This window comes from Delphinapterus leucas, chromosome 20 (assembly GCF_059928025.1).
Source record: "Delphinapterus leucas isolate spDelLeu-1000000601 "Yukka" chromosome 20, BTC_Dleu_Yukka2, whole genome shotgun sequence".
Lineage (NCBI taxonomy): Eukaryota > Metazoa > Chordata > Mammalia > Artiodactyla > Monodontidae > Delphinapterus > Delphinapterus leucas.
This window is the reverse complement of record NC_143148.1, coordinates 4051881-4078089: the sequence shown is the minus strand read 5'-3', so window position 1 is coordinate 4078089 and position 26209 is coordinate 4051881. Positions and strand designations below refer to the sequence as shown.

Genomic DNA, 26209 nt, shown 5'->3' with positions numbered 1-26209 from the left:
GGATTGAGATTTAGGATGGGATGTCAGGCAGTGGATCTGCTGGAGACAACAGATCCCAGCCCAGCCCTGACCTAAATGTCCGTGTGAGTTCCACTCACCCGTCATCGACTGTTCCATTGGGTCACTGAGCTCTGATCAGGGTCCTCTGCCTCCATAGAAAGAATGGTATCTCCCCGCTCTATCTGGATCCATCTCTTAGATGTGCGTTGGGTCTGTGCTCTGGACACTGGAGGTTTCTCTCTACCTTAAGTGTGAAGGTTTCCCCACCCCTCGCCCCCGGACCATGATGGAATGTTCCACTTCTGGAGGACCCAGACACTTGGTGATCACAGACCTCTTGTTCGGAATCCAGGAATCCGAACTGCTGAAAGAGAAGGTCTGGCAAGTAATCCTGGAAAGAAGTATCAAGCCCTGAGTCTCCCTGGATTCAGCTCTCCATGCCATCCTTCTTACTGAGCCTTTTATAGAAGTGACTTTATAACCCCAACTCTGTCTTTCACAAGCGCCTTGTGCAAAACAAGAGTGTTACTTGTTTAGTGTTTAGCATTACCTAAACTCCAGAAGAAGGTGAGGTTCCCATCAGCCACTCATCAGGCAGCTGTGACTGCCTCTGGTTTACTGGTTTCTGACTTAACCTTGGTCGCCTCTCCCTTAACACTGATGCTGCACCAAGGGCAAAAAAGCCAAGGGAACCCCAGCCCCTGGAAAGCTAGTCAACTCTTTCCCAGTGAGGTGTAACATGGCGGTTCTGACCTCTGCTTTAGCAGCTAATCCCGAGTGTACCTTGCATACCGCCGAGGTGCCTCAGAACACAGTTCTAAATCAACAGGTAATAGAAACGGCCCAAAGTCCATCAGCAGGAGAATGAGTTTTGCTTGTCTCTACAGCATAATGTGAAAGAATAAACAGACAGAGTCTGGGACGTCTCTGGCGGTCCAGTGGTTAAGACTTCGCCTTCCATTGCGGGGGGTGTGGGTTCGATCCCTGATAGGGGAGCTAAGATCCCACATGCCTCGCAGCCAAAAAACCAAAACATAAACAAAAGCAATATTATACCAAATTCAATAAAGACTTCAAAAATGGCCCACACCAAAAAAAAAATCTTAAAAAAAAAAGAGTAAACAGTGAACTCAGCAATAAAAAAGAATGAACTACTGAAATACAGGCATACCTTGTTTGATTATGCTTTGCAGGTTTTCTTTTGTTTTTTTTTTTACAAATTAAAGGTTTGCGGCAACTCTGTCGAGCAGGTCTACCAGTGCCATTTTTACAACAGTGTTTGCTCACTTTCTCTCTGTGTCACATTTTGGTCATATTTGCCTTATTTCAAACTTTTTAAATATTATTATGCTTTATTCTTATTATTATCCATGATCAGTGATCCTTGATGTTACCATTGTAATGATTTTGGGGTACCAAAAACTACACCTATGTAAGAGAGAAAATGATAAATGTTGTGTGTTCTGACTGCTAAAAAAACTCACAAGAGGTTAGATAAGTATCCCCTTGGGGGAAGGACTCGCCTTCCCATGCCTTGGTCTCCTGGTTCATACGCATGGCCTGGAAGAGAGCCCTGGTGAGACCAACCCCAAAGCCAAGAGTTCGCCTCCACTTCTAGTAATAGGTGTCCCCCACCTTCTCTCTGGGACTCACCAAGGCTGAGCAGAATGGTGAGAGGATGAGCCATGATTCTGCAACCATTCAAGCCCTCTGGCCCCAGCAGAGCTGAGCCATGAAGGGACTGAGGCTGGGATGCTGAGGGAGGCCCTCCTGTCACCACAAGGCTGAGGTTTTTAACGCCTGCTCTCTCGAAGGAAGAGACACTACCCCTCCTAGGTCTTTACTTTACCCAGCTGGGGAGCCGTGGGAGGGTGCAGTATCCTGAAGACATCACATGCTGTCCAGCTGCAGTGGGGTTTTCAACCTCAGGGTGATGAGTGTCGTGTGTGCATCGTTGGACGTTTAGCAGCACCCTTGGCCTCTGCCCGCTAGAAGCCAGCAGCACCGCCGGCTGTGACCCAGAAAACGCCAGAGTAGTCAAATCCGTAGAGACAAAGTAGATTAATGGGTACAGGGGTTCCTTTTGGGGTGATGAAAAGGTCCTGGAACATGATGGTGGCACAAATGTTCTGAACATACTGAATGCTACTTGAAGACGACGAAAATGCTACCGTTGATGTGATGTGTATCATGCCATGATCTTTTAAAAGTCTCCAGATATTGCCAGACTGGGGGCAAAGTCATGCTCAGTGGCAGGGAGTCCTCTCCCTGTTTCCTTCTTTATAAATAGATAAAATAACATGGTTTTTGGAGGGCAGGGGGGAATGAACTGCTGTAGAGTGTCAATCAGAATGTGTTTAAAATTCTGGGAGGGTCTGGCCCAGACACTGTCAACCACAACCTCTCTCGACTATATATGTATCTTTTTTAAATTATTTATTTATTTTGGTTGTGCTGGGTCTTCGTTGCAGCAGGCAGGCTCCTTAGTTGCGGCTCACCCCTTCCTTAGTTGCGGCATGCAGACTTCTTAGTTGCAGGATCTAGTTCCCTGACCAGGGATCGAACCCAGACCCCCTGCATTGGGAGCGCAGAGTCTTAACCACTGCGCCACCAGGGAAGTCCCTGTATCTTTTTTAAAGAACAGAAATCCTACCCAAGAGCTTTGTACTCAAGGAGAATGCTGAATTTTGACTCCGTCAGCCTCACCTCTGATACCGTGATCACTCCTTCTGATCCATACTCAATTCCTCCATCATCTATCCCTTTGAAATCCTTGCCTAACCATGTCCCACTAAACACCGGTATCCAAAAGCCTGATTTAAGTTAGTATCAGCTGAGTGTCACCCCAAATACCACAGCAGCCTTGAGTGTTTGAGCAGATTTATCTTAATAAGGGCCTGCTAAGGATGGCAATGCAACACAGAGAAAGAAATTGGATCCTTCCTGGGATCAACGAGCAACTAAGGTAAGCCATACTACCTCCATACTTGAGTTCATAGATCTATGTTAACTTGGGGTCTTTATCTTCTACTTGATGGGTTGAAAGAACCAATGTGATGTTTAACCCACAAAAAATATGGCACAGAAGGAATAATGTGAAAGGGATATGAAAGGTAAAATGAGACATAGAAAATGGGAGACAATATATAAAGAGATAAAAGCCAAATTTTTTCCCAGAGTTCTGAATCCCTAGCATAAAATAAAAAATAGGAAATAAAAGGAATATCCATACTTAAACATGTCAGTACTCAAAGACAAATCGAAGAGAACTTCTCAACAGCCAGAATAAAGGGGTGACTGACTACAGAGAAATGCTACAAAGAAATGCCAATTTGACCCAGAGCAGATATTCCAACAGCAACAACGAAAGCTAAAACCTATGCAATAATATCTTCAAAATGTTGAGGGATAACACCTGTTAGCTTTCAAGTGCATACAAGCTAAATTATTCAAGGTTTCCGGCCCCCCCCCAACCCCCCCCCGCCCCCGCTGCGTTTGGTCTTCGTTGCTGCACACAGGCTTTCTCTAGTTGCAGCGAGCAGGGGCTACTCTTTGTTGCAGTGAGCAGGGGCTACTCTTTGTTGCAGTGTGTGGGCTTCTCATTGCGGTGGCTTCTCTTATTGCAGAGCACGGGCTCTAGGTGCATGGCCTTCAGTAGTTGTGGCACGCCGGCTCCATAGTTGTGGCATGCCGGCTCCACAGTTGTGGCTCACCAGCTGTAGAGCAAAGGCTCAGTAGTTGTGGCACACGGCTTAGCTGCTCCGTGGCATCGGGGCTCGAACCTGTGTCCCCTGCATTGGCAGGCGGTCTTAACCACTGCACCACCAGGGAAGTGCCAAGAATAAAGTTTTAAAAATACATTTCATCTCACCTAAAAATGTGAAATTTGGGGGTTTTACAGTTATCAGGTGAAAACTGTCAGGGAGAAAAGTTCACTGAAAACGTTATCCTAAATCCAAAACAAATTGTGTCGTTTAAGCTTTCAACCTGAATCACTAACTATAGGCCACTGTTTCTGTAACTGGGACTTTATGATCATGTTCCCTATCGATAAAGACTCCTGTATAAGACTACTTAAGGTAGTCTTATCACCTACCTCTTAAGTTTGGTGGACATATTAAGAAAGGAGCGATTACTCACTTTTGTCAGTGCCTAGAAATTAGCACCAAATGGTGACTTTATTTTTTAAAGTTCTGGACTGGCTTTCCAGCCTTTTCTACGAGTTACCAGCAACAGGTACGGATTACGTACACACAGAATCACTGAACATTTAAAGAGAAGAGTGATGTGGTCAGGTGTATGCTTCTCAATAACAGCATAGTTCAGAACAGGAACTGGCAAACCATAACACATGGGCCAAATCTGGCCTGTTGCCTGTTTTTGTAAAGTTTCATTGGAATGCAACCCCGTCCACTCACTTATGTGTTTGTCTTTGGCTGTTTCACACTATAATGGCAGAGATGCATAGTTATGACAGACCATAGAGCCTGCAAAACCCAAAATACTGGGTTAGCCCAAAAAGTTCGTTTGGGTTTTTCCATAACATCTTATGGAAAGACCCACATGAACTTTTTGACTAACCCAGTATTAGCTAGCTGGCCCTTTACAGAGAAAGCTTACCAACTCCTGGATTAGAATATCATAAAACTGATAAAAAAAGAAAACCACAAGCCACACTGATCATGTAGGCTCATTGGGCAACTATTATATTAGGCCAAGAAATACCTGCACGAGGGCAGAAAAATACAAGAAACCCACGTAATCATCTATGAACATGGTAACATTTGTTCCTAGACTAAGTAAGCCAAGTTTACCCTAAGTTAGCTGCTGGGCATATTAATAAGTACAGCATCAAACAAAGTGCTTTGCTTTTTATTATCCTTGTGAGAGAAAACATTTTAACATCAAGTGGGTACGTGACTTGTGCGGAATTTACCAGAAACCAGAGGGTGAAAAACCAGTGCCCAATTCTACATTTTGATCTACATTTTGATTTGAACGTCAAACGTAATTAACGTTTGACGTCCTTCATTAATGAGATGTCTTAGAGATATCAGACGGCCCTCTTTGGGGACACGCGAGAGAGTTATCTTCCTTCAGGAAAGGAAGTGACAACATAAGGACCTGGCTGTTCTGGCATTACTGCATTCAGTCGTCAACTGTGGATTGCTTTCTTTCACATCCTTCAACAGCTTCTGGATTTCCACGGTAGGTTTGTCTATCTTCAACCTGAGTGTCCTTAGGGGGCCATTCTTCTGTTTTAAAGCCTCCAGGAGCACCATTATGCCACTCTGCCCCAAGGTGTTCTGGCCCAGGTCCAGAGTTTCTAGGCTCTGGTTGCTAATAAGAGCAGAGGCGAGATCCTGGCAACTGAAAGGGGTGATGGAACAGCCCCAGAGCCTGTTGAGAAAGTACAGAAACCCACTCATTTAAGCGAGCTCTTATGGAGAATCTACCGTGTTGCCAGGCGTACTCTTACTTGCTGAGGACCTAGCAGCAAAGAAATGAAACTTATTTTCTTCATGGGGCTTATTTTAGTGACATCAGGACACGCTGTATTGAAGACGGGATATAACAGTGTCCGAACAAAATAAACAGGATTAGTATTAACAGGACAGAGGAGGATTAAGCAGATTTGTGATGGTCAGTGAATTCCACGTTGCAAAGATGATAGGAGGGGGGAAAGTAAAATACAGGGTGAACCATTATGACATTTGGGGGAAGGAAGCCAGTGTAGCTGAAATGCCAAGCTAGCAGGAAAGTAGAAAGAGCGGCTCATAACTATTTATAGGATCCCGGAGAATCCTGTAGGCTATTAGTGATACGAGGAGCTTTTGAAAGACAAGTGCTATGGCCTGGCTTGCAAGTTGAAAGACACCTCGGGGGTGATGGGTTGAGAACCAACGCTGGGAAATCAAGAACTGAAACGTGCAGACTACATTCAGAGATAATGCAATAAATCCAGATGACATACTGAGTGAAGTCAGTCAGACAGACAGAGACAGATATCTTTATATGATATCGCTTACATGTGGACTCTAAAGAAACGGTACAAATGAACCTATTTACAAAACAGAAATTGAGTCACAGATGTAGAAAATAAACTTGTGGTTACCAGAGGGGATAGGTGTCGGGGAGGGATAAATTGGGAGATTGGGATTGACACATACACCCCACTATATATAAAACAGGTAACTAATAAGAAACGACTGAATAGCACAGGGAACTCTATTCAATACTCTGTAATGGGGGCTTCCCTGGTGGCGCAGTGGTTGAGAATCTGCCTGCTAATGCAGGGGACACGGGTTCGAGCCCTGGTCTGGGAAGATCCCACATGCCACGGAGCAACTAGGCCCGTGAACCACAACTACTGAGCCTGCGCGTCTGGAGCCTGTGCTCCGCGACAAGAGCGGCCGCAATAGTGAGAGGCCCGCGCACCGCGATGAAGAGTGGCCCCCGCTTGCCACGACTAGAGGAAGCCCTCGCACAGAAACGAAGACCCGACACAGCAAAAATAAATTAATTAATAAACTCCTACCCCCAACATCTTCTTTAAAAAAAAAACAAAACTCTGTAATGACCTATATGGGAAGAGAATATAAAAACGAGTGGGTATATGTATATGTGTAACTGACTCACTTTGCTGTACACCTGAAACTAACACAACACTGTAAATCAACTCTAGTCCAATAAAAAATTTAAAAATCCCTACGACAGCTGGTAACCCAGATGAAGCATTAGTGGTATAGGTGGTGGGGTGGTAGATGGTCATCTCGTAGGTATCTGGAAAGAGGTGCCTCAAGAGGGTTTGAATGTGAGCTGTGAAATGATGAAAGGAACAAAAGAGCAGAAGCCTGAGAGTCAGTGAACAGAATAGGGTTGTATTCTCTTAGACGTTACAGCTAGTTGAGTTATTTAAGCTAGTGATGCGTTATGTTACCATGGCCTCCATTCCTTATCTCCTTTTCCCAGAGCTCCTTCTAGACCAAAAGATGTCTCTGCCGGTGGAGGACAGAGGGAGACACTCTTTGGGGTAGATACAGCTCATGCCAGCTTATATATACCCTAGTTAGCCAACTCAAGCCAGAATGACCCCTCAGCCACATGCCCTTGACCGCTGCACCACCTGCACCTCTACCTATATGTGGAGTCTCTAACCATCCTTGTGCTGCAACAGGCACTATGGTAGCCACTGGAGATACAGAAAATAGATTCGATTTCTCTCTAAATAAAATTAACAAGTAAACGGATGAACAAAACATGGTATATCCATACAATGGGATATTACGTAGCCATATAAGGAATGACATGCTTACACCTGCTACAATGTGGATAAAACCTTGAAAATATTATGCTAGCTGAAAGAAGCCTGACACAAAAAGCCACATATGAAATATACAGAATAAGTTAATCTTTAGAACAGAAAACACATTTGCGGTTGCCAGGAGTGGAAGGGAATGGAGAGTGACTGCTTCGTGGGAATAGTTCTCCACTGGGGATGATGAGAAAGTTCTAGAACTGGACGGTGGCAGTGGTTACACAAGTATAGTCGGTGCCACTGAGCTGTTTACTGAGCGTACAATGGTTCATTTACGTCGTGTGAATATCCCCCTCCATAAAAATAAGTGTTTAAAAAATGTATAGTGCTGGTGACTGGGCAGGACAATACTAGAGTCAATTTATTATTTGTTATAGAGAACAGATCATGCTGCAATAGGATAGTCAGAAGACCTCTGAACTATCAAAACTAGTTTGTTCTCCCCCAAAATAACTAAGGTGAGGAGTATTGGCAGACAGCCCTGCAAACTCCAGGGTCTGTGTGCTCTAGTCAAAAAAAAAAAGAAAAAGAAAAAGAAAAACCCACGAAATACAAATGAACTTATTTACAAAACAGAAATAGACTCAGACATAGAAAACAAATGTATGGTTACCAAAGGGGAAAGGTGGGGGGAGGGATAAACTACGAGTTGGGGATGAAAATATACACGGTACTATATATAATATCGATAACACACAAGGACCCACTGTACAGCACAGGGAAGTATGCTCAGCATCTTATAAAAACCCACAACGGAAAAGAATCCAAAAAAGCATATATATATAAAGCTGAATCACTTTGCTGTACACCGGAGACACAAGATTGTAAATCAACTATATTCAATAAAAATTTTTTTAAAACACTAAGGACAAAGACCTTGCAGTGAGAGAAAGAATTGGGTGGGTTCTGGGAACTGAGGGGCTAGTTGAGTGACGTACACACCAAGGTGGGGAGAAAAGCGTGAGATGGAGTTCGACAGACGGGAAGGGGGGTCCCTCATAGACAATGGTCTGAGACTTGGTAGCAAATATGGATTCACATGCTTGTTATATAAAAATGTGTACAATGAGGACTTCCCTGGTGGCGCAGTGGTTGAGAGTCCGCAGGGGACGCGGGTTCGTGCCCCGGTCCAGGAAGATCCCACATGCCACGGAGCGGCTGGGCCCGTGAGCCATGGCCGCTGAGGCTGCGCGTCCGGAGCCTGTGCTCCGCAACGGGCGAGGCCACAACCGTGAGAGGCCTGCGTACCACCAAAAAAAAAAAAAAAAAATGTGTACAATAAGGCTGATGAGTTTACAAAGTAATTCACCCAGTGCATTAATTGTGCTGTTATCAGGATGGGTCATAGAGAAGACTTGTCCATTCTGTAAGGGAAGAGTTAAATGTCCTAAGTCACAGCCAATTAATATCAGATGGGATCTGAACCAACTTCTGATGTCAAAGCCCCTGTTCAATGCCTTCGCTATGGTGCTGGGCTCGTGTTCACTGATCCAGAGAGATGAATTCCCATCTGTGGATACCACGGATTTTCTCCAACTTCTACTTCAGAGGAGCTCAGACTTGACTGAGTATTAGAACCAACCAGAATATCCTTAAAAATCCTGCTACCTGGGCTCCACTTCCTCCAAGATTGAGTTCATCTGGGGGAAGCATGACCATCAAGAATTTTAAGTTCCCCAGGCACAGCCAAGATGCCAGGATAGTAAACAAAACCACCGTATATCCTAGTGTGCTCTCTGCTCAAGGCTCAGGAAGTCTTTACATTTATATAACCCAGATTCTCTTTCCAGTAGGCTTCTGGTTGCAAAGCAGGTTGCGTCAATGAGATACCTTTGACAGACTTGGAAGAGAGAAGTGATTCAAAGCTCGCCATCCTGTTGGGGCCATTGCCTATCCTGAGGGTAGTATCCATCTACGGTTCCCTGGGTATTGAACTGGAGTAGGCCCACTGTGTCCTGATCACTGGACCCCACCAGAAGCAGCGTGATCTGAAGTCTACTTCACTGGAGGCTCTTCCCACTTAAAACCACTCCCTCTGGCCCTCTGATCAACTTTGTAAACACCCAGTTACCTGTATTCAGTTTCCACTCCTAAAACTGGACAAAGCGATACTATCGCAGTTTGTGTTCCAAAATCTCCGAAAGATTAAATATTTCCCAAACACCTTTAAAATGAAGAAAGCAACTTACCCTAGACATTTCAGGTTACAGTTTGGTTTCTTCAAAGCTTCAGAGAGAGAGCACAGTCCAGTGGCTATGGGGTTGAAACTCAGGTCCAAGTCTGTCAGGCTGGAGTCTCCTTGGAGAAGCTTTGAGATGTATTTGCAGCCATGTCTGTTTATGTTGCAATGACACAACCTACAATTACAGTCATATGAAGAGAAGTCTATTATCCCTCTGTGACACACATCCTGTGAAACGGCTGTTACTTCCAGCATCACTTAGATGCCGCCTTGAGCCATACGCTTTCAGGTAGGCTACACAGAAACATAAAACACATGGAATGATGGTTACATTATGTCGACCCTGCCTAGATGGTAGTGTTAAACTGGCCTCTGTCTGCCACCTGTTATTATGGAGAAACAGACACGCATCTCCTAAGATACAGGTTTTCCTAGCATGATAGCATATCACATAGGTGAAGGGCTCTGGATTCAGACAGACCTGAGACTGGATCTGAGGCCTCACTTATTTTCTGCACGGTTAGGTCATTGGGATTCCATTCTCCCTGTCTTATGTTTTATTTCAAGTCCTGTATTTAACTGTCCCAGCATAACCGTGGTACATCAAATGCACAACATTCATGATACGAGTGGCTATGTCTCTAATTTAAACACTGCAGACTCCTCCAAGCTTAGACTCCTACAGCTCCTCCTGACCATAGAGAAGGACGTTCCCATGGTACAGTTAGGCAGGTGGACTGCAATCATCCCTAAAAAGCCTTGTGCCCCACGTACGGCATAACAGCGACAGAGGCTGTAGAGCCTGAAGTGACATGACAAACAGCAGGTGGATGATAACTGGACCAAAAGATGCCATGCTTTGTATGATGTGACACCTGAAAACCATACTTGAATCTAGGGCGCTTGGGGAGAGAAGTTAAAACAAAATCTAAAATTAAGTTTTGACAGCCTACAAACTGGAGGTTTGGTCAAACATTGCCTTTATGTATTTAAGGTAGTGATCACTGATACCTCAGTTCATAGAGGGGGCGTCATACCCACTACACAGATGTGACCATAGGCAAACTAAGTGACTAAACTTTGGTTTTCTAATTAGCTAATTGGAAAAATTGAAACAAAGGTAACTACTGCTTGTGGTTGTAAGGACTAAAAAGTCTCAAAATTTAGTAGAGCACCTGATACACAATAAGCGCTTACAAGTATCAGACGTTTGCTGTTGTGGAGACGCCTAAAGCAACTCTGTAAAACAGAGCAGCCTATGTAGTGACGTCATACGGAAAATTTTATATTCTTCTAATGAATACCGTTGAAGCAGAAATATGACCTTCTCCTTTTCTCTCTCTGCCACTATAAATTGCATACCTGGCTTCCTCTCCGGTCTTGAACCCTACTATATAACTCAATCCACTCCCACCTGCTGGAAGATGTCATGTGAATTTTCAGAATATACACAGAACATCGGACCTGAGAACCAGCTGCTTATCTCAAATTCTCAGAAGAGGAAGAGGCTGGAAGGTCAACCTTACTCTTACAAGACATGCAAACATTAACATCTGTTTCTAACTGTTCTTTCCCTAATTTCCACCAGGATCTTGCTGGTTTCATTCAAGTGGAATTACTAAGTACTCTTGTTTCTGTCCTACTTGAATCCAGGTGTGTGAATGTACATACGATATACACACATGCACACACAATACACACCATGTGCGTGCACACACACACACACACACACACACACACAAGCCAGCAGGGACTTACACCAAGGTCTGTAGTTGACATTCGGGGTAACTCAAGCCCTCACACAGAATTTTCACCCCGCCAACGCCAAGGTTGTTTTTGGCCAAGCACAGGTGGGTCAGCCTCTGGTTGACAATCAAAGCAGAAGACAGCTCCTCGCAACAGGCTTCTGTAAGGTGACAGTTTTCCAACCTGCAAAAGCAACACGTAAGTGGTAAGACATTTCCAAAGTCCAAACTTCCCAGCTGACAGCCCTTAATGCAAGTCTCCACCCTCTCTATGCTGTGCTAGTGATCAAAGCCTGAAGGACCAGAAATGAGACAAGGGCAAGCAAAAATGCATGCATCATCTACCTGGGACCAAAATGGGCACCAGGGGTCTCCATCTGTAAGAGGTCCCATAGGGTTTGCCCTGTAAGTCTGGTCTTCCCATTGCTTTTCTCTGTGTGGCCCCAGACCTAAAATGAAGATGTTTCATGGGAAGAGAGGAGAGACTTACGACAATTTCTGCAGGAAACACGTTGGGTGTCTCAGAGTCGAACACAGCAACTTGACACCCTCATCCGGAAACTCACTGGCCGTGAGATCCAGGCATTTCAGGGACTGGTTGATTTTGAGGGCCGAGGAGAAATCAGCCCACCGCTGAGGGGTGTCAGAACAAGAACCCAACCTGCGGGATACATGGGGGAAAGTCATTCTTCTGGGAGGACAAAGAGACCCCGTCAGCTAATTATGCTTGGAGACTGTATCCTTGATTCTCACGTCATTCTACTCCAACATGCGTCAGACCCTGGCCTGAACTATTAGAGAACTGATCTCCTTTGCTTCTTCAAGTATCTCTGTGGCCATTTGATCATCATCCAGCCTCATCTCTAAGAGGAAAATAACAATCAGTAATACAATTCTGTGTGAAGTTTCACCAACATGGCCTATTTCTCAAACCCCACTTTTTATATCACTTTCCCTGACCTGAGTCTATCCCAATCCCACTTAAATTTAAATGTGATTCTATTGAAAAAAAAAAAATTTGATGCCTGGGGACTTCCCTCGTGGTCCACTGGTTAAGACTTTGCCTTCCAATGCAGGGGGTGCGGGTTCGATCCCTGGTCGGGGAGCTAAGATGCCACATGCCTCGGGGCCAAAAAACCAAAACATAAAACAGAAGCAATATTGTAACAAATTCAATAAAGACTTTTAAAATGGTCCACATCAAAAAAAAACTTTTTTAAAAAAACTGATGCCTGAAACTCAAAAAGTTCAATTTCGTAAGTTATTAGGGAATATGTTAATTAAAACAAGGAGATACAATTTGACACTTAGGCAGCCATGTCCCAAGTTTGAGTTTGTGTTGCAAGAACAAGAATAACTGCAAACTCCTTCTGTTGATGGAAAATACGAATGTGGTACAGCTATTTTAGAGAACATTGAGGCAATCCATTATACTGGGTTGGAAACTCAGCTGCTCTTGTAGACACAAATCAGAGTACAGGACTCCAGGACAAGCTTGTTTGAATAATGGCTCTGCCCCTAATGTTCAAAATATTCACGTTAGTTAAGCTTTTTAATATTCTTTTTTCCCTTCATCTGTTCTTTGGGGAGAGATGATACTTTGCCACGCAAATAAAGGATATAATCAATCCATATACTCTACCTATTAGAATGTATGTCATAAGCAAAACTGGAGTTCTTAAGATCAGTACCTTTCTTCCCTCAAAGCTTAACCTATAACAAGGACATTATAAGTTTACGTAATTTCAATACAAGGTAGAATGTAAAGTGTCTCAAATCAATGAGCTAAAAAACAGGAGATTCTGCACCAGCCATTTGTCATTCTGGAGCTTCGGTATATCCACTTAGAAATGTCATTTATCACAACTTCAGAGTAAACATTTACTTTTACACTATGTCAACTAGTAAACATCTTTGCCACAAATTATGAAGTATAATTTCCTCAAGAATTTCAAAACGCATGTTTTCTATAAATTTGAGATTTTATAAAACACACAAACACTAAATCTAAGTCTGTAATCTGATTTTTTTAATATCATGCTTAAAACGTGTACTTTCAATTGTTATTTCACTACCCACATTTCTCAAGACTCTTTTGCGTCAACTCTACTTGTTCGAATAAAAATCTAAAGAAACAAACAAACAAAAACACACTTCAGAGTAATAGATGTTTTTTCTAATTTAATGAAAGACAGCACCATCAGGAATCATCCATAATGGTAAGAGCTGACATTTGTGCCTGGTGCCTATGCAAAGCAGTTCACATCCCATGTTTCATTCAGTCCTCAAAACCCCATATCATGGATGAGGGAACAGCTCAACATCATACAGGTCATAAAGGTCAAAGCAAGGTTCCCAAATCCAAAAACCTGTGTCACTAGCCAGTACCTCACGTTGCTACTCAACTAAGTAGAGGGGGATGGAATGGTACCCTAACGATGGGTGATGATAATCAGAGCACTCATTACGAGATCTCATTGAGGATAAGGGAATCTGTCAAACCAGGGAGCTACCAGGAACCAGAACACTCGATGTTTCTAGAGCATCACTGAGTGACCAATTAAGGCTGATGGCTACTCTGAATCACAACAGGCAGGTAACATGCAACCTGAGATGCCATGTCCCTAAGCTAGAAGATGACACAGAATTCCGAGTGTTTGCTTGCATTCAGGACTCATTATTCAATGCAGAAGGCTAGCTGGCTGGGGAAAGACTACAGGCTGCCATGCCATCCACATTCTATGTGAGAATATGTTCCCGTTTAACGTGGTACCCAATCAGAGTGGCCACCCTCTTCTTTCCTGTTTACAGAGCTCACAGCATCCTTTCCATGCTGAGAACAGCAACGACAGGAGACCTACTTCAGATGCTGCAGATCACATCTTGGATGTTTCAGGATCTCACTCAACAGCAGCAACAGCATCTCATCACCGTGGACACTGCCTTCCAGAACCAGGTGTGTCAGAGGCTTCTTACCAATGAAAGCCAGACAGAAGTCCCGATAAGCATCGGCAGGGGAGACGTTCTTAATCCTAGGGAAAATAAAAAGAAGGGATTCATTCCATCTTGGGTGCTGTAGATGGTTGGTGCTGAGAGCACACAGTGGGATGAGAAGTCACAAGTCAAGACAGGGATGGCGAGCTGGTCTGGTAAGCTGAACTGAAGGACGAGTCAACCGAGCGATAGCTGGATAGAGGAGGACAGACTACCAACGGATGTAGTGTGTGGTGATGGGAAGGAAGATGGAATTGGATGGCAAAGGGCTTGATACGCCCTTGTCTTTGCTCACGCCGATCTTCAGAGAAAATATCCCCATCCTTATTTTTTGTATTGGGGTGACACATTTTGCTCCCCTACAAAATGTCTCTTTGACGTGAATATTATTTCACGCTGAAAACAACCAAGGCTGAAAATGCTCAGGAAGAGACTTTGACCTTTCCCCTAACTTCCTGAATAACTTAGATAGAGGGACTGTTCCAGGAATAGAGCTATCACCAGAGATCTCTGCAAAGAATATGGGCTAGGTGTGGTAGGGTCAACTCTTAGAGATCAGAGCGCACCCTGTGTCCCATTGTCTCTGCAAGTCCCAGCAAACATTTGTTTAGCAAACATTTGCTTTTCCATCCCCATGTGAATTGCCTTCCTCTCCTCTGAAGCCTCAAACAACTGCCCCCAACATCCTCTATCATCTTTAGCTCAAGGTAGTATTTAACGTGAAGATTTCAGCCATTGGGGTAGTTACTCAATTTTTCTGGGTCTCTCCCATGTACACACGCTATTGAATGTTTGATTTTCTCCTGTTAATCTGTCTCATGTCAAATTCACTTTTACACCAGCCAGAACCTAGAAGTACAGAGAAAATTTTCTTCCTCTCAGACAACATTTTATCCTTTATTTCTTTCAACATTCAGTTCACATACAACTTTCCCTCCTCCCTCAATGCCTGACTTTTTCCAGTAAGAATAAATCACTTCCTACTTTATCCCCATGTGGTCATGTGCATTTCCACAAAGCAGTTTTCATTTAGGCTACAGTAAGTTGTGGTTTATAAGTTAGCAAATAAATTACAGACTCCTTAAAAGTAAGTACCATTAAGAGTTGTTGGGCTTCCCTGGTAGTGCAGTGGTTGAGAGTCCGCCTGCCAATGCAGGGGACACGGGTTCGTGCCCCGGTCCGGGAAGATCCCACATGCCGCGGAGCCGCTGGGCCCACGAGCCATGGCCACTGAGCCTGCGCGTCTGGAGCCTGTGCTCCGCAACGGGAGAGGCCACAACACTGAGAGGCCCGCGTACCGCAAAAAAAAAAAAAAAAAAAAAAAAAAGAGAGTTGTTTGGTGTTCACTTCAGTAGTACCTATACTAAAATTGGAATGATACAGAGATTAGCATAACCCCGGTGCAAGGATGACAAGCAAATTTGTGAAGCATTCCATATTTTTCATAAAAACCAAACAGAGAACACAAGTATAATACAAAAGAAAATCAAACCACAAAAGGAAAGACAAAAAGAAAAAGGAAGGGACAAAGAAGAAATACAAAGGGAAAACAAGGTTTAAAATGGCAATAAATACAAATCTATTAATAATTACCTTAAGTGTCAAGGGACTAAATGTTCCAATCAAAAACACAGAGTGGGGGCTTCCCTGATGGCTCAGTGGTTAAGAATTCACCTGCCAATACAGGGGACACGGGTTCAAGCCCTGGTCTGGGAGCATCCCACATGCTGTGGAGCAACTAAGCCCATGCGCCACAACTACTAAGCCTGTGCTCTAGAGCCTGTGAGCCACAACTACTGAGCCCACGTGCCACAATTACTGAAGCCCACACGCCTAGAGCCCACACTCTGCAACAAGAGAAACCACCGCAATGAGAAGCCCACACGGAGCAAAGAAGACCCAACGCAGCCAAAAATAAATTAATTTTTTTGAAAAAGATAACTATCCTTTTAAAAAAAAAAACACAGAGTGGCAGATTGGATAAAAACAAGAGCCTACAATATACTGCCTATAAGAGACCCACTTAAGGGCAAAGGACATACATAGATTCAAAGTGAGGGGATGGAAAAAGATATTTCATGCAAACAGAAATGACAAGAAAGCAAGGGTAGCAGTACTCAGACAAAACAGACTTTAAAACAAAGGCTATAAAGAAAGATAAAGGACACTATATAATGATAAAAGGATCATTACAAGAAAAAGCTATTATACTCATCAACATATATGTACCCAATATAGGAGTGCCCAAATACATACAACAAATAGTAACAGACATAAAGGGAGAAATTGACAGGAATACAATAACAGTAGGAGACTTTAACACCACAGTGACATCAATGGACAGATTTTCTAGACAGAGAATCAATAAAGCAACAGAGATCCTAAATGATACAATAGAAGAGTTAGACTTAATTGATATTTTCAGGACATTACATCCCCCTCCCCAAAAAAACAGAATACACATTCTTTTCAAGTACACATGGAACAGTCTCTAGGATTGACCACATACTAGGGCACAAAAAAAGCCAACACATTTAAGAGTATAGAAATTATTTCAAGCATCTTTTCTGACCACAAAGGCACGAAAGTAGAAATCAACAACAGAAAAAGAAACAAGAAAAAACAATTACATAGAGAATAAACAAGTTGCTACTAAAAAAACCAATTGGTCAATGATGAAATCAAAGAAGAAATTTTAAAATACCTGAGACAAATGACAATGAAAACAGCCCTGCAAGGGCTTCCCTGGTGGCGCAGTGGTTGAGAGTCCGCCTGCTGGTGCAGGGGACACGGGTTCGTGCCCCGGTCCGGGAAGATCCCACATGCCGTGGAGCGGCTGGGCCCGTGAGCCGTGGCTGCTGAGCCTGTGTGTCCGGAGCCTGTGCTCCGCAACAGGAGAGGCCACAACAGTGAGAGGCCCACGTACTGCAAAAAAAAAAAAAAACCTGCAAAACCTATGGCATGCAGCAAAAGCAGTTCTTAGATGGAAGTTCATAGTGATACAGGCCTTCAAGAAACAAGCTAAATCTAAAATTAACAACCTAACCCACCACCTAAAAGAATTAGAAAAAAAGAACAAAACCTAACCTAAAATCAGCAGAAGTTAGGAAATAAAGATCAGAGAGGAAATAAATAAAATAGAGATTAAAAAATAGAAAAAACAATCAATAAAACCAAGAGCTGGTTCTCTGAAGGAGTAAACAACATTGACAAACCTCTGGCCAGGCTTACCAAGAAGAAAACAGAAGACCCAAATAAACAGAAGAAATGAAAGATGAGAAATCACAACTGATACTGCAGAAATACTAAAAAACATAAGAGAATGCTATGAACAATTATATGCCAACAAATTTGATAACCTAGAAGAAACAGACAAGTTTCTGGAAACATACAGCCCACCAAAACTGAATCAAAAAGAAATAGATAATTTGAACAAACTGATCACTAGAAGTGAAATAGAATCCATAATTTTTAAAACTCCCTACAAACACAAGTCCATGACCAGATGGCTCCACAGGCGAATTCTACTAAACTAACGAAGAAGAACTTATACTGATCCTTCTCAAACTCTTCCAAAAGAATGAAGAGGAAGGAACACTCCCAAAGACATTCTATGAAGCCACAATCACCCTGATACCAAAACCAGACAAAGACACCACCAAAAAAAAGAAAATTACAGGCCAATATCTTTGATGAATATGGATGCAAACATTCTCAAAATATTAGCAAACCAAATCCAACAACACATAAAAAAGGTCATACACCACAACCAAGTTAAATTCATCCCAGGGTCACAAGGATCATTCAACATATGCAAAATCAATGTGATACACCACATCAACAAAAGAAAAGACAAAAAACACATAATCATCTCAATAGATGCAGAAAAAGCATTTGATAAAATTCAACACCCATTCATGATAAAAACTTACAAAAGTGGGTATAGAGGGAATATCTCAACATAATAAAAGCTATTTATAATGAACCCACAGTCAACATAATACTCAATGGTGAAAAGCTGAAACCCTTTCCACTAAAATCTGAAACAAGAATAGGATGCCCACTCTCACTTCTATTCAACATAGTATTGGGAGTCCTAGCCACAGAAATCAGACAAGAAAAAGAAAAGTAATCCAAATTGGAAGGGAAGAGGTAAAATTGTCACTACATGAGGATGACATACTATATTAAAAAAAACCCTAAAGACTCCACACAAAAACTACTAGAACTGATCAACAAATTCAGCAATGTAGCATGATACAAGATTAACATACAGAAATCGCTTGCATTTTTTTACACTAACAATGAAATGTAAACAAATGTAAACAAACAATCCCTTTTTAAATCACATTTAAAAAGTAAAATACTTACAAATAAACCTCACCAAGGAGGTGAAAGACATATATGCTGAGATCTACAAAACATTAATAAAGGAAACTGAAGACGATTCAAAGAAATGGAAAGATACCCCACGCTCTTGGATTTGAAGAATTAATATATCTAAATTGGCCATACTACCCAAAGCAGTCTACAGATTCAATGTAATCACTATCAAATTATCCATTACATTTTTCACAGAATTAGAACAAATAATCCTAAAATTTATGCAGAACCACAAAAGACCCAGAATTTCCAGAGCAATCCTGAGGAAAAAGAAAAATCAGGAGGCATAACCGTCCCAGACTTCAGACAATACTACAAAGCTACAGTAATCAAAATAGCATGGTACGGGCACAAAAAAACAGACATATACACAAAGAAAGAAAACTACAGGCCAATATCACTGATGAACATAGATGCAAAAATCCTCAACAAAATACTAGCAAACAGAATCCAACAGCACATGAAAAGGATCATACACCATCATCAAGTGGGGTTTATTCCAGGAATGCAAGGATTCTTCAATATACGCAAATCAATCAACATGATACACCATATTAACAAATTGAAGGAGAAAAACCATATGATCATCTCAACAGATGCAGAGAAAGCTTTCAACAAAATTCAACATCCATTTATGATAAAAAAACCCACAGAAAGTAGGCATAGAGGGAACTTTCCTCAACATAATAAAGGCCATGTATGACAAACCCACAGCCAACATCGTCCTCAATAGTGAAAAACTGAAACCATTTCCACTAAGATCAGGAACGACACAAGGTTGCCCACTCTCACCACTCTTATTCAACATAGTTTTGGAAGTTCTAGCCACAGCAATCAGAGAAGAAAAAGAAATAAAAGGAATCCAAATCGGAAAAGAAGAAATAAAGCTGTCACTGTTTGCAGATGACATGATACTATACATAGAGAATCCTAAAGATGCTACCAGAAAACTACTAGAGCTAATCAATGAATTTGGTAAAGTAGCAGGATACAAAATTAATGCACAGAAATCCCTAGCATTCTTATACACTAATGATGAAAAATCTGAAAGTAAAATTAAGGAAACACTCCCATTTACCACTGCAACAAAAAGAATAAAATATCTAGGAATAAACCTACCTAAGGAGACAAAAGACCTGTATGCAGAAAATTATAAGACACTGATGAAAGAAATTAAAGATGATACAAATAGATGGAGAGATATACCATGTTCTTGGATTGGAAGAATCAACATTGTGAAAATGGCTCCACTACCCAAAGCAATCTACAGATTCAATGCAATCCCTATCAAACTGCCACTGGCATTTTTTACAGAACTAGAACATCACAATTTGTATCGAAATGCAAAAGACCCCGAATAGCCAAAGCAATCTTGAGAACGAAAAATGGAGCTGGAGGAATCAGGCTCCCTGACTTCAGACTACACTACAAAGCTACAGTAATCAAGACAGTACGGTACTGGCACAAAAACAGAAATATAGATCAATGGAACAGGACAGAAAGCCCAGAGATAAATCCATGCACATATGGTCACCTTATCTTTGATAAAGGAGGCAAGAATATACAGTGGAGAAAAGACAGCCTCTTCAATAAGTTGTGCTGGGAAAACTGGACAGGTACATGTAAAAGTATGAAATTAGAACACTCCCTAACACCATACACAAAAATAAAATCAAAATGGATTTTTAAAAAAATGGATTAAAGACCTAAATGTAAGGCCAGACACTATAAAACTCTTAGAGGAAAACATAGGCAGAACACTCTATGACATAAATCACAGCAAGATCCTTTTTGACCCACCTCTTAGAGAAATGGAAATAAAAGCAAAAATAAACAAATGGGACCTAATGAAATTTAAAAGCTTTTGCACAGCAAAGGAAACCATAAACAAGACCAAAAGACAACCCTCAGAATGGGAGAAAATATTTGCAAATGAAGCAACTGACAAAGGATTAATCTCAAAAATTTACAAGCAGCTCATGCAGCTCAATAACAAAAGAACAAACAACCCAATCCAAAAATGGGCAGAAGACCTAAATAGATAGGAACAAACAGACATAAAGGATAGATAGGGAGGGAGGGAGATGCAAGAGGGAAGAGATATGGGAACATATGTATAACTGATTCACTTTGTTGTAAAGCAGAAACTAACACACCATTGTAAGGCAATTACACTCCAATAAAGATGTTTAAAAAAAAAAAAACCCAGACATATAGATCATTGGAACAGAATAGAGAGCCCAGAAATAAACCCATATACCTATGGTCAACCTTCAACAAAGGAGGCAAGAATATACAATGGGAAAAAGTCTCTTCAGCAAATGGTGTTGGAAAAATTCGACAGCTGCATGCAAACCAATGAAGTTAGAACACACCCACACACCATACACAAAAAAACTCAAAATGGTTTAAAGACATGAACATAAGACATGACACCATAAAACTCCTAGAAGAGAACATAGGCAAAACATACTGACATAAATCATACCAACATTTTCTTTGGTCAGTCTCCCAAGGCAATAAAAATAAAATCAAAAATAAGCAAATGAGACCTAATCAAACTTACAAGCTTTTGCACAGCAAAGGAAACCGTAAACAAAATGAAAAGACAACCTACAGAATGGGAGAAAATACTTGCAAACAATGCGACCAACAAGGGCTTAATTTCCAAAGTACACAACTCATACAACTCAATAAACAACAACAACAAAAACAACCCAATTGAAAAATGGACAGAAAACCTAAACAGACATTTGTGCAAAGAAGACATACAGGGCTTCCCTGGTGGCGCAGTGGTTGAGAGTCTGCCTGCCAATGCAGGGGACACGGGTTCGTGCCCCGGCCCGGGAAGATCTCACGTGCCGCGGAGCGGCTGGGCCTGTGAGCCATGGCCGCTGAGCCTGCGCGTCCGGAGCCTGTGCTCCACAATGGGAGAGGCCACAACAATGAGAGGCCCACGTACGGCAAAAAAAAAAAAAAAAAAAAAAAAAAAAAAGACATACAGGTGGCCAATACGCACATGAAAAGATGCTCATCATCGCTAATTATTAGAGAAATGCAAATCAAAGCTATAATGAGGTACCACTTCACACCGGTCAGAATGGCCTTCATTTAAAAGTCTACAAGTAACAAATGCTGGAGGAGGTGTGGAGAAAAGGGAACCCTCCTACACTGTTGGTGGGAATGTAAATTGGTGCAGTCACTATGGAAAACAGTATGGAAGGTCCTTAAAAAACTAAAAATAGAGTTACCACATGATGCAGCAATCCCATTCCGGGGCATATATCCAGACAAAACTATAGTTCAAAAAGATACATGCACCCCTATGTTCACAGCAGCACTATTTACAATAGCCAAGACATGGAAACAATCTAAATGTCCATCGACAGATGAGTGGATAAAGAAGATGTGGTAGTTATATACAGTGGAATACTACTCAGCCATAAAAAAGAATGAAATAATGCCATTTGCAGCCACATAGATGGACCTAGAGGTTATTATGCTAAGTGAAGTAAGCCAAGAGAAAGACAAATACCGTATGATACCACTTATATGTGCAATCTAAAATATGACACAAACGAACATATCTACGAAACAGAAACAGACTTAGAGACATAGAGAACACACTGGTGGTTGCCAAGGAGGAGGGGCGGTGGGAGAGGGAAGAATTGGGAGTTTGGGATCAGCAGATGCAAACTATTTATATATAGGATAAACAACAAGGTCCTACTGTATAGCAGAGGAAACCATATTCAATATCCTGTAATAAACCATAATGGAAAAGAATATGAAAAAGAATACATATGTATAACTGAATCACTTTGTTGTACACAAGAAATTAACACAATGTTGTAAATCAACTATACAATAATTTTTTTTTTAAATGCATTGTTTGTTTTTTATTTTCTTGTCATCTAGCATGACTGTAGGATTTTAACTGGGATTTGAATAAATCTTAAGTGGAACATAATTTTCTCTAATCAAACTCTGGGCTTCAAGAAACATTTCAGTGTTTAAAAAAGATTTTCCCAGCACCTAACTGTGCCACCTTCTTGAGAATAAGACTCTGTCAACCTCATGTTATACAATAATGAAGCTAGCTCATAAGTTTTCCTGTGCAGATAGTAGGAAATAACTGGGGAAAGGACTTTTGTCAGGGCCTCTTTTTAAAGCATGCTTAATCCACCCTAATTTGAGGGGGGAAAAAAAAAAATCAACATCTGGATTACTGCCTCTTCCTCTACAATTTTACTTCAGATCTTCATTTTCGTTTTTGTTTTTAGAGCTTCTTAACCTGTTTTTTTTAATATAAATTTATTTATTTATTATTTATTTATTTATGGCTGTGTTGGGTCTTCATTGCTGCGCACAGGCTTTCTCTAGTTGCGGCGAGCGGGGCTACTCTTCATTGAGGTGTGCGGGCTTCTCACTGCGGTGGCTTCTCTTGCTGCAGAGCGTGGGCTCTAGGCCCGCGGGCTCAGTAGTTGTGGCACGTGGGCTTAGTTGCTCTGTGGCATGTGGGATCTTCCTGGACCAGGGATCGAACCCACGTCGCCTGCGTTGGCAGGAAGATTCTTAACCACTGCGGTACCAGGAAAGTCCTCTTAATCTGTTTTTATCTAGTACCTCCAAACCTGGCAATTCACCCCCCCACACACACTATGAAATACTTTTCTCCATAAACAAGCATTTGGTCTTATAACCCTCAACGCTTCGCTTTTAGATAATGAACATTCCCTGTGGCTCATTCAGAAGAAGTTCAAAATTAAATTTCAGCACAGAGAGAGCCAGAATAAGGGAGATGCTACTGTTCAAAGCTCCTGCCTAAAGGGTCCTAAACTCTTAGTGGAAAAAATTAAATGTACCTCCTAGTTTTCATTCTCTCATGCACACCTTATAAAGCCAGAACAATGTAAACTTTTCAAAGTCATACAGAAGAACTGCCACCTTTGCTGGCACCAACCTATGTTAGATTTTTGTGGCCTTATACACACAAGTCCTGTGGCATTCTGTGATGAACCAGATACATGTCACCTGACATCAGCAGGTACAGTCAGCTGACGTTCGGCATAGCAATTTGTCCAAGGAAATAACACAACCTTTCCAGTGGCTTAATTAAGCCTTCTAAGGTATGTTGGTTTGGGGGAAGTTTCAATGTATCTGTGTAATTTTAAACATAACTTGTAAAGTTTATCCCCTGAATATGTGCTGTGTTTTCCTTTTTTTTTTTTTTTTTTTCCTTTGGGGACTGGGGGACTAGACAGCTACATGTAACAGAATGAAACCAGACCATTTCCTCACACCATATACAAAAATAAACTCAAAATGGATTAAAGATTTAAACTTAAGATCTGAAACCATAAAACTCCAAGAAGAAAACACGCAGTACTCTTTGACGCTGCTCTTAGAAATATTTTTTTGCATCTGTATATTCAGACAAGGAAACCAAAACAGAAAACAAATGGGACTACAAACTGAAAAGCTTTTGCAAAGTGAAGGAAACCAACAAAACAAAAAGGCAATCTACTGAATAAGAGAAGATATTTGCAAAACAATATATCCAGTAAGGGGTTAATATCCCAAATAGAGAACTCATACAGATTAATATCAAAAAATAAACAATCCAATTAAAAATGGGTGGAGGGGGCTTCCCTGGTGACGCAGTGGTTGAGAGTCCGCCTGCCAATGCAGGGGACACGGGTTCGTGCCCCGGTCCGGGAAGATCCCACATGCCGCGGAGCGGATGGGCCCGTGAGCCATGGCCGCTGAGCCTGCGCGTCCGGAGCCTGTGCTCCGCAACGGGAGAGGCCACAACAGTGAGAGGCCCACGTACCACAAAAAAATAAATAAATAAAATAAAAATAAAAATGGGTGGAGGATCTAAACAGGCATTGTTCGGAAGGAAACATACAGATAGCCAACAGATAATCACATGAAAATTATGCTCAGCATCACTAATTGGGGAAATGCCCATCAAAACCACAATGAGATATCACTTCACCTGACAGAATGGCTATCATCAAAAAGAACATGTGTTGGTTTAAAAGGATGTGCTAATCACCTGCCCAGGTGACCCACGTCTTAAGTTGCTTCTGCCACAACCTACTCTGCTCAGACTAATTTCTCGATCCCATCCCACACATTAGTCATAAGTGCACCCCCGCTTCATCAACACATTCTTACTCACATATCTGAAACTTTCCTCTCTGGAATATTTCCCCAATTCCCACCCAGTTCTCCTAACATGCATGTGGCTATATTTTCTATAGGCTGAGTTTTGAATACGCCCCACAGCAGATGTATGCGAACATCCAAATTCCTGGCCAAATTTCATAAAAATGACTCAACATAATATGATTCTCCAACTAGACACATTTAAGGATAGCAACCATTTCATTTCTTTGCACTCTGAGCACCTGGCTGGTCAGAGCCTGGTTGGGCATTCCAATACTGCTCCCACATTTAAAACACCTGGGGATCACCATTGCAAGGTCAGCTGCTACTTACACGACTTTCTGGAGATGACAGGTGACATGGGTTATCTGCTCACAAAGAATCCTCACTGAGGATTGACTCAGAAAGCTTTCCCTCACATCCAGAAAGTTCAGGTTCTTGTTTGAACTGAACACAGAGCAGAGATCTGCCCAGAGGTGAAGAGAATGATGGTCGTGCTGTGACCTAGGAGAAAGGCATCGACAAGACCACCTATGAAAAGCACGTACAGGAAAAGCAACAAGAACGGGTAGGCTGCACAGCCAAGAAAAGCATCAGCAAAATAAACATGGACCTACTAAATGGGAGAAAATGTCTGCACACTGTATGTCTGATAGGGGTTAGTATCTCCAATCTATAAAGAACTCATACAACTCAACAACAGAAAAGAAAAACGATTGTAACACGTGGGCTGAGGACCTGAATAGACGTTTTTCCAAAGATGACATATGAATGGACAACAGGGACATGAAAAATGTTCAACATCACTAATCACCACGGAAACACAAATCAAAACCACAGTGAGATACCACCTCACGCCTGTAAGAATGACTATCATCGGAAAGACAAGTAACGGGCTTCCCTGGTGGCGCAGTGGTTAAGAATCCGCCTGCCAATGCAAGGGACATGGGTTCAAGCCCTGGTCCGGGAAGATCCCACGTGCCAGGGAGAAACTAAGCCTGTGCGCCACAACAAGAGAAGCCACCGCAATGAGAAGCCCGCGCACTGCAACGGAGAGTAGCCCCCACTCGCCACAACTAGAGAAAGCCCGTGCGCAGCAACAAAGACCCAATGCAGCCAAAAATAAATAAGTAAATTTATTTTATTTTTTTAAAAAGTGGTGAGCTGATCAAAAGGTACAAACACCCAGTTATAAGATAACTAAATCCTGGGATGTAATGTACAGCATGGTGGCTATGTATTAAAACAAATTTTTTGAAAGAACTGGCAGGGAGGGAAGTTATATGAAATGTCTGGAGTGTCCTGAGCCCATTTGCCACACGGAAACTATAATACTACAGTATTGTACTCCAGTATTATAGTATACTATGCTATAGTATTATAGTATATATAATATATAGTAGTATACTATAA

The 26209-nt window shown here is 41.9% G+C and overlaps 1 protein-coding gene and 1 non-coding gene across 7 annotated transcripts in view; one reads left to right on the top strand and one right to left on the bottom strand.

Moving 5' to 3' along the window:
* The window catches only part of NLRP7 (NLR family pyrin domain containing 7), a 119634-nt gene that overhangs the window by 75940 nt on the left and 17485 nt on the right, over nucleotides 1–26209 (bottom strand). For 2 of the 6 annotated variants that reach the window (XR_016390821.1, XM_089902035.1), the window contains exons 2-6: nucleotides 25130–25300; nucleotides 14107–14277; nucleotides 11736–11906; nucleotides 11259–11429; nucleotides 9508–9675 (exon numbers count right to left, since the gene is read on the bottom strand). Coding sequence is in view for 5 of the 6 variants with exons in the window: in XM_089902035.1 (XP_089758161.1) it covers nucleotides 9508–9675; nucleotides 11259–11429; nucleotides 11736–11906; nucleotides 14107–14277; nucleotides 25130–25300 (852 nt within the window). In the remaining variant the exon portion in view is untranslated. The other 4 variants (XM_030761286.2, XM_089902034.1, XM_089902032.1 and 1 more) reach the window with 4 other exon arrangements.
* On the top strand, nucleotides 15579–15682 carry LOC115802604 (U6 spliceosomal RNA). The gene has a single exon (XR_004023106.1). It is a non-coding gene; the product is annotated as a U6 spliceosomal RNA (small nuclear RNA).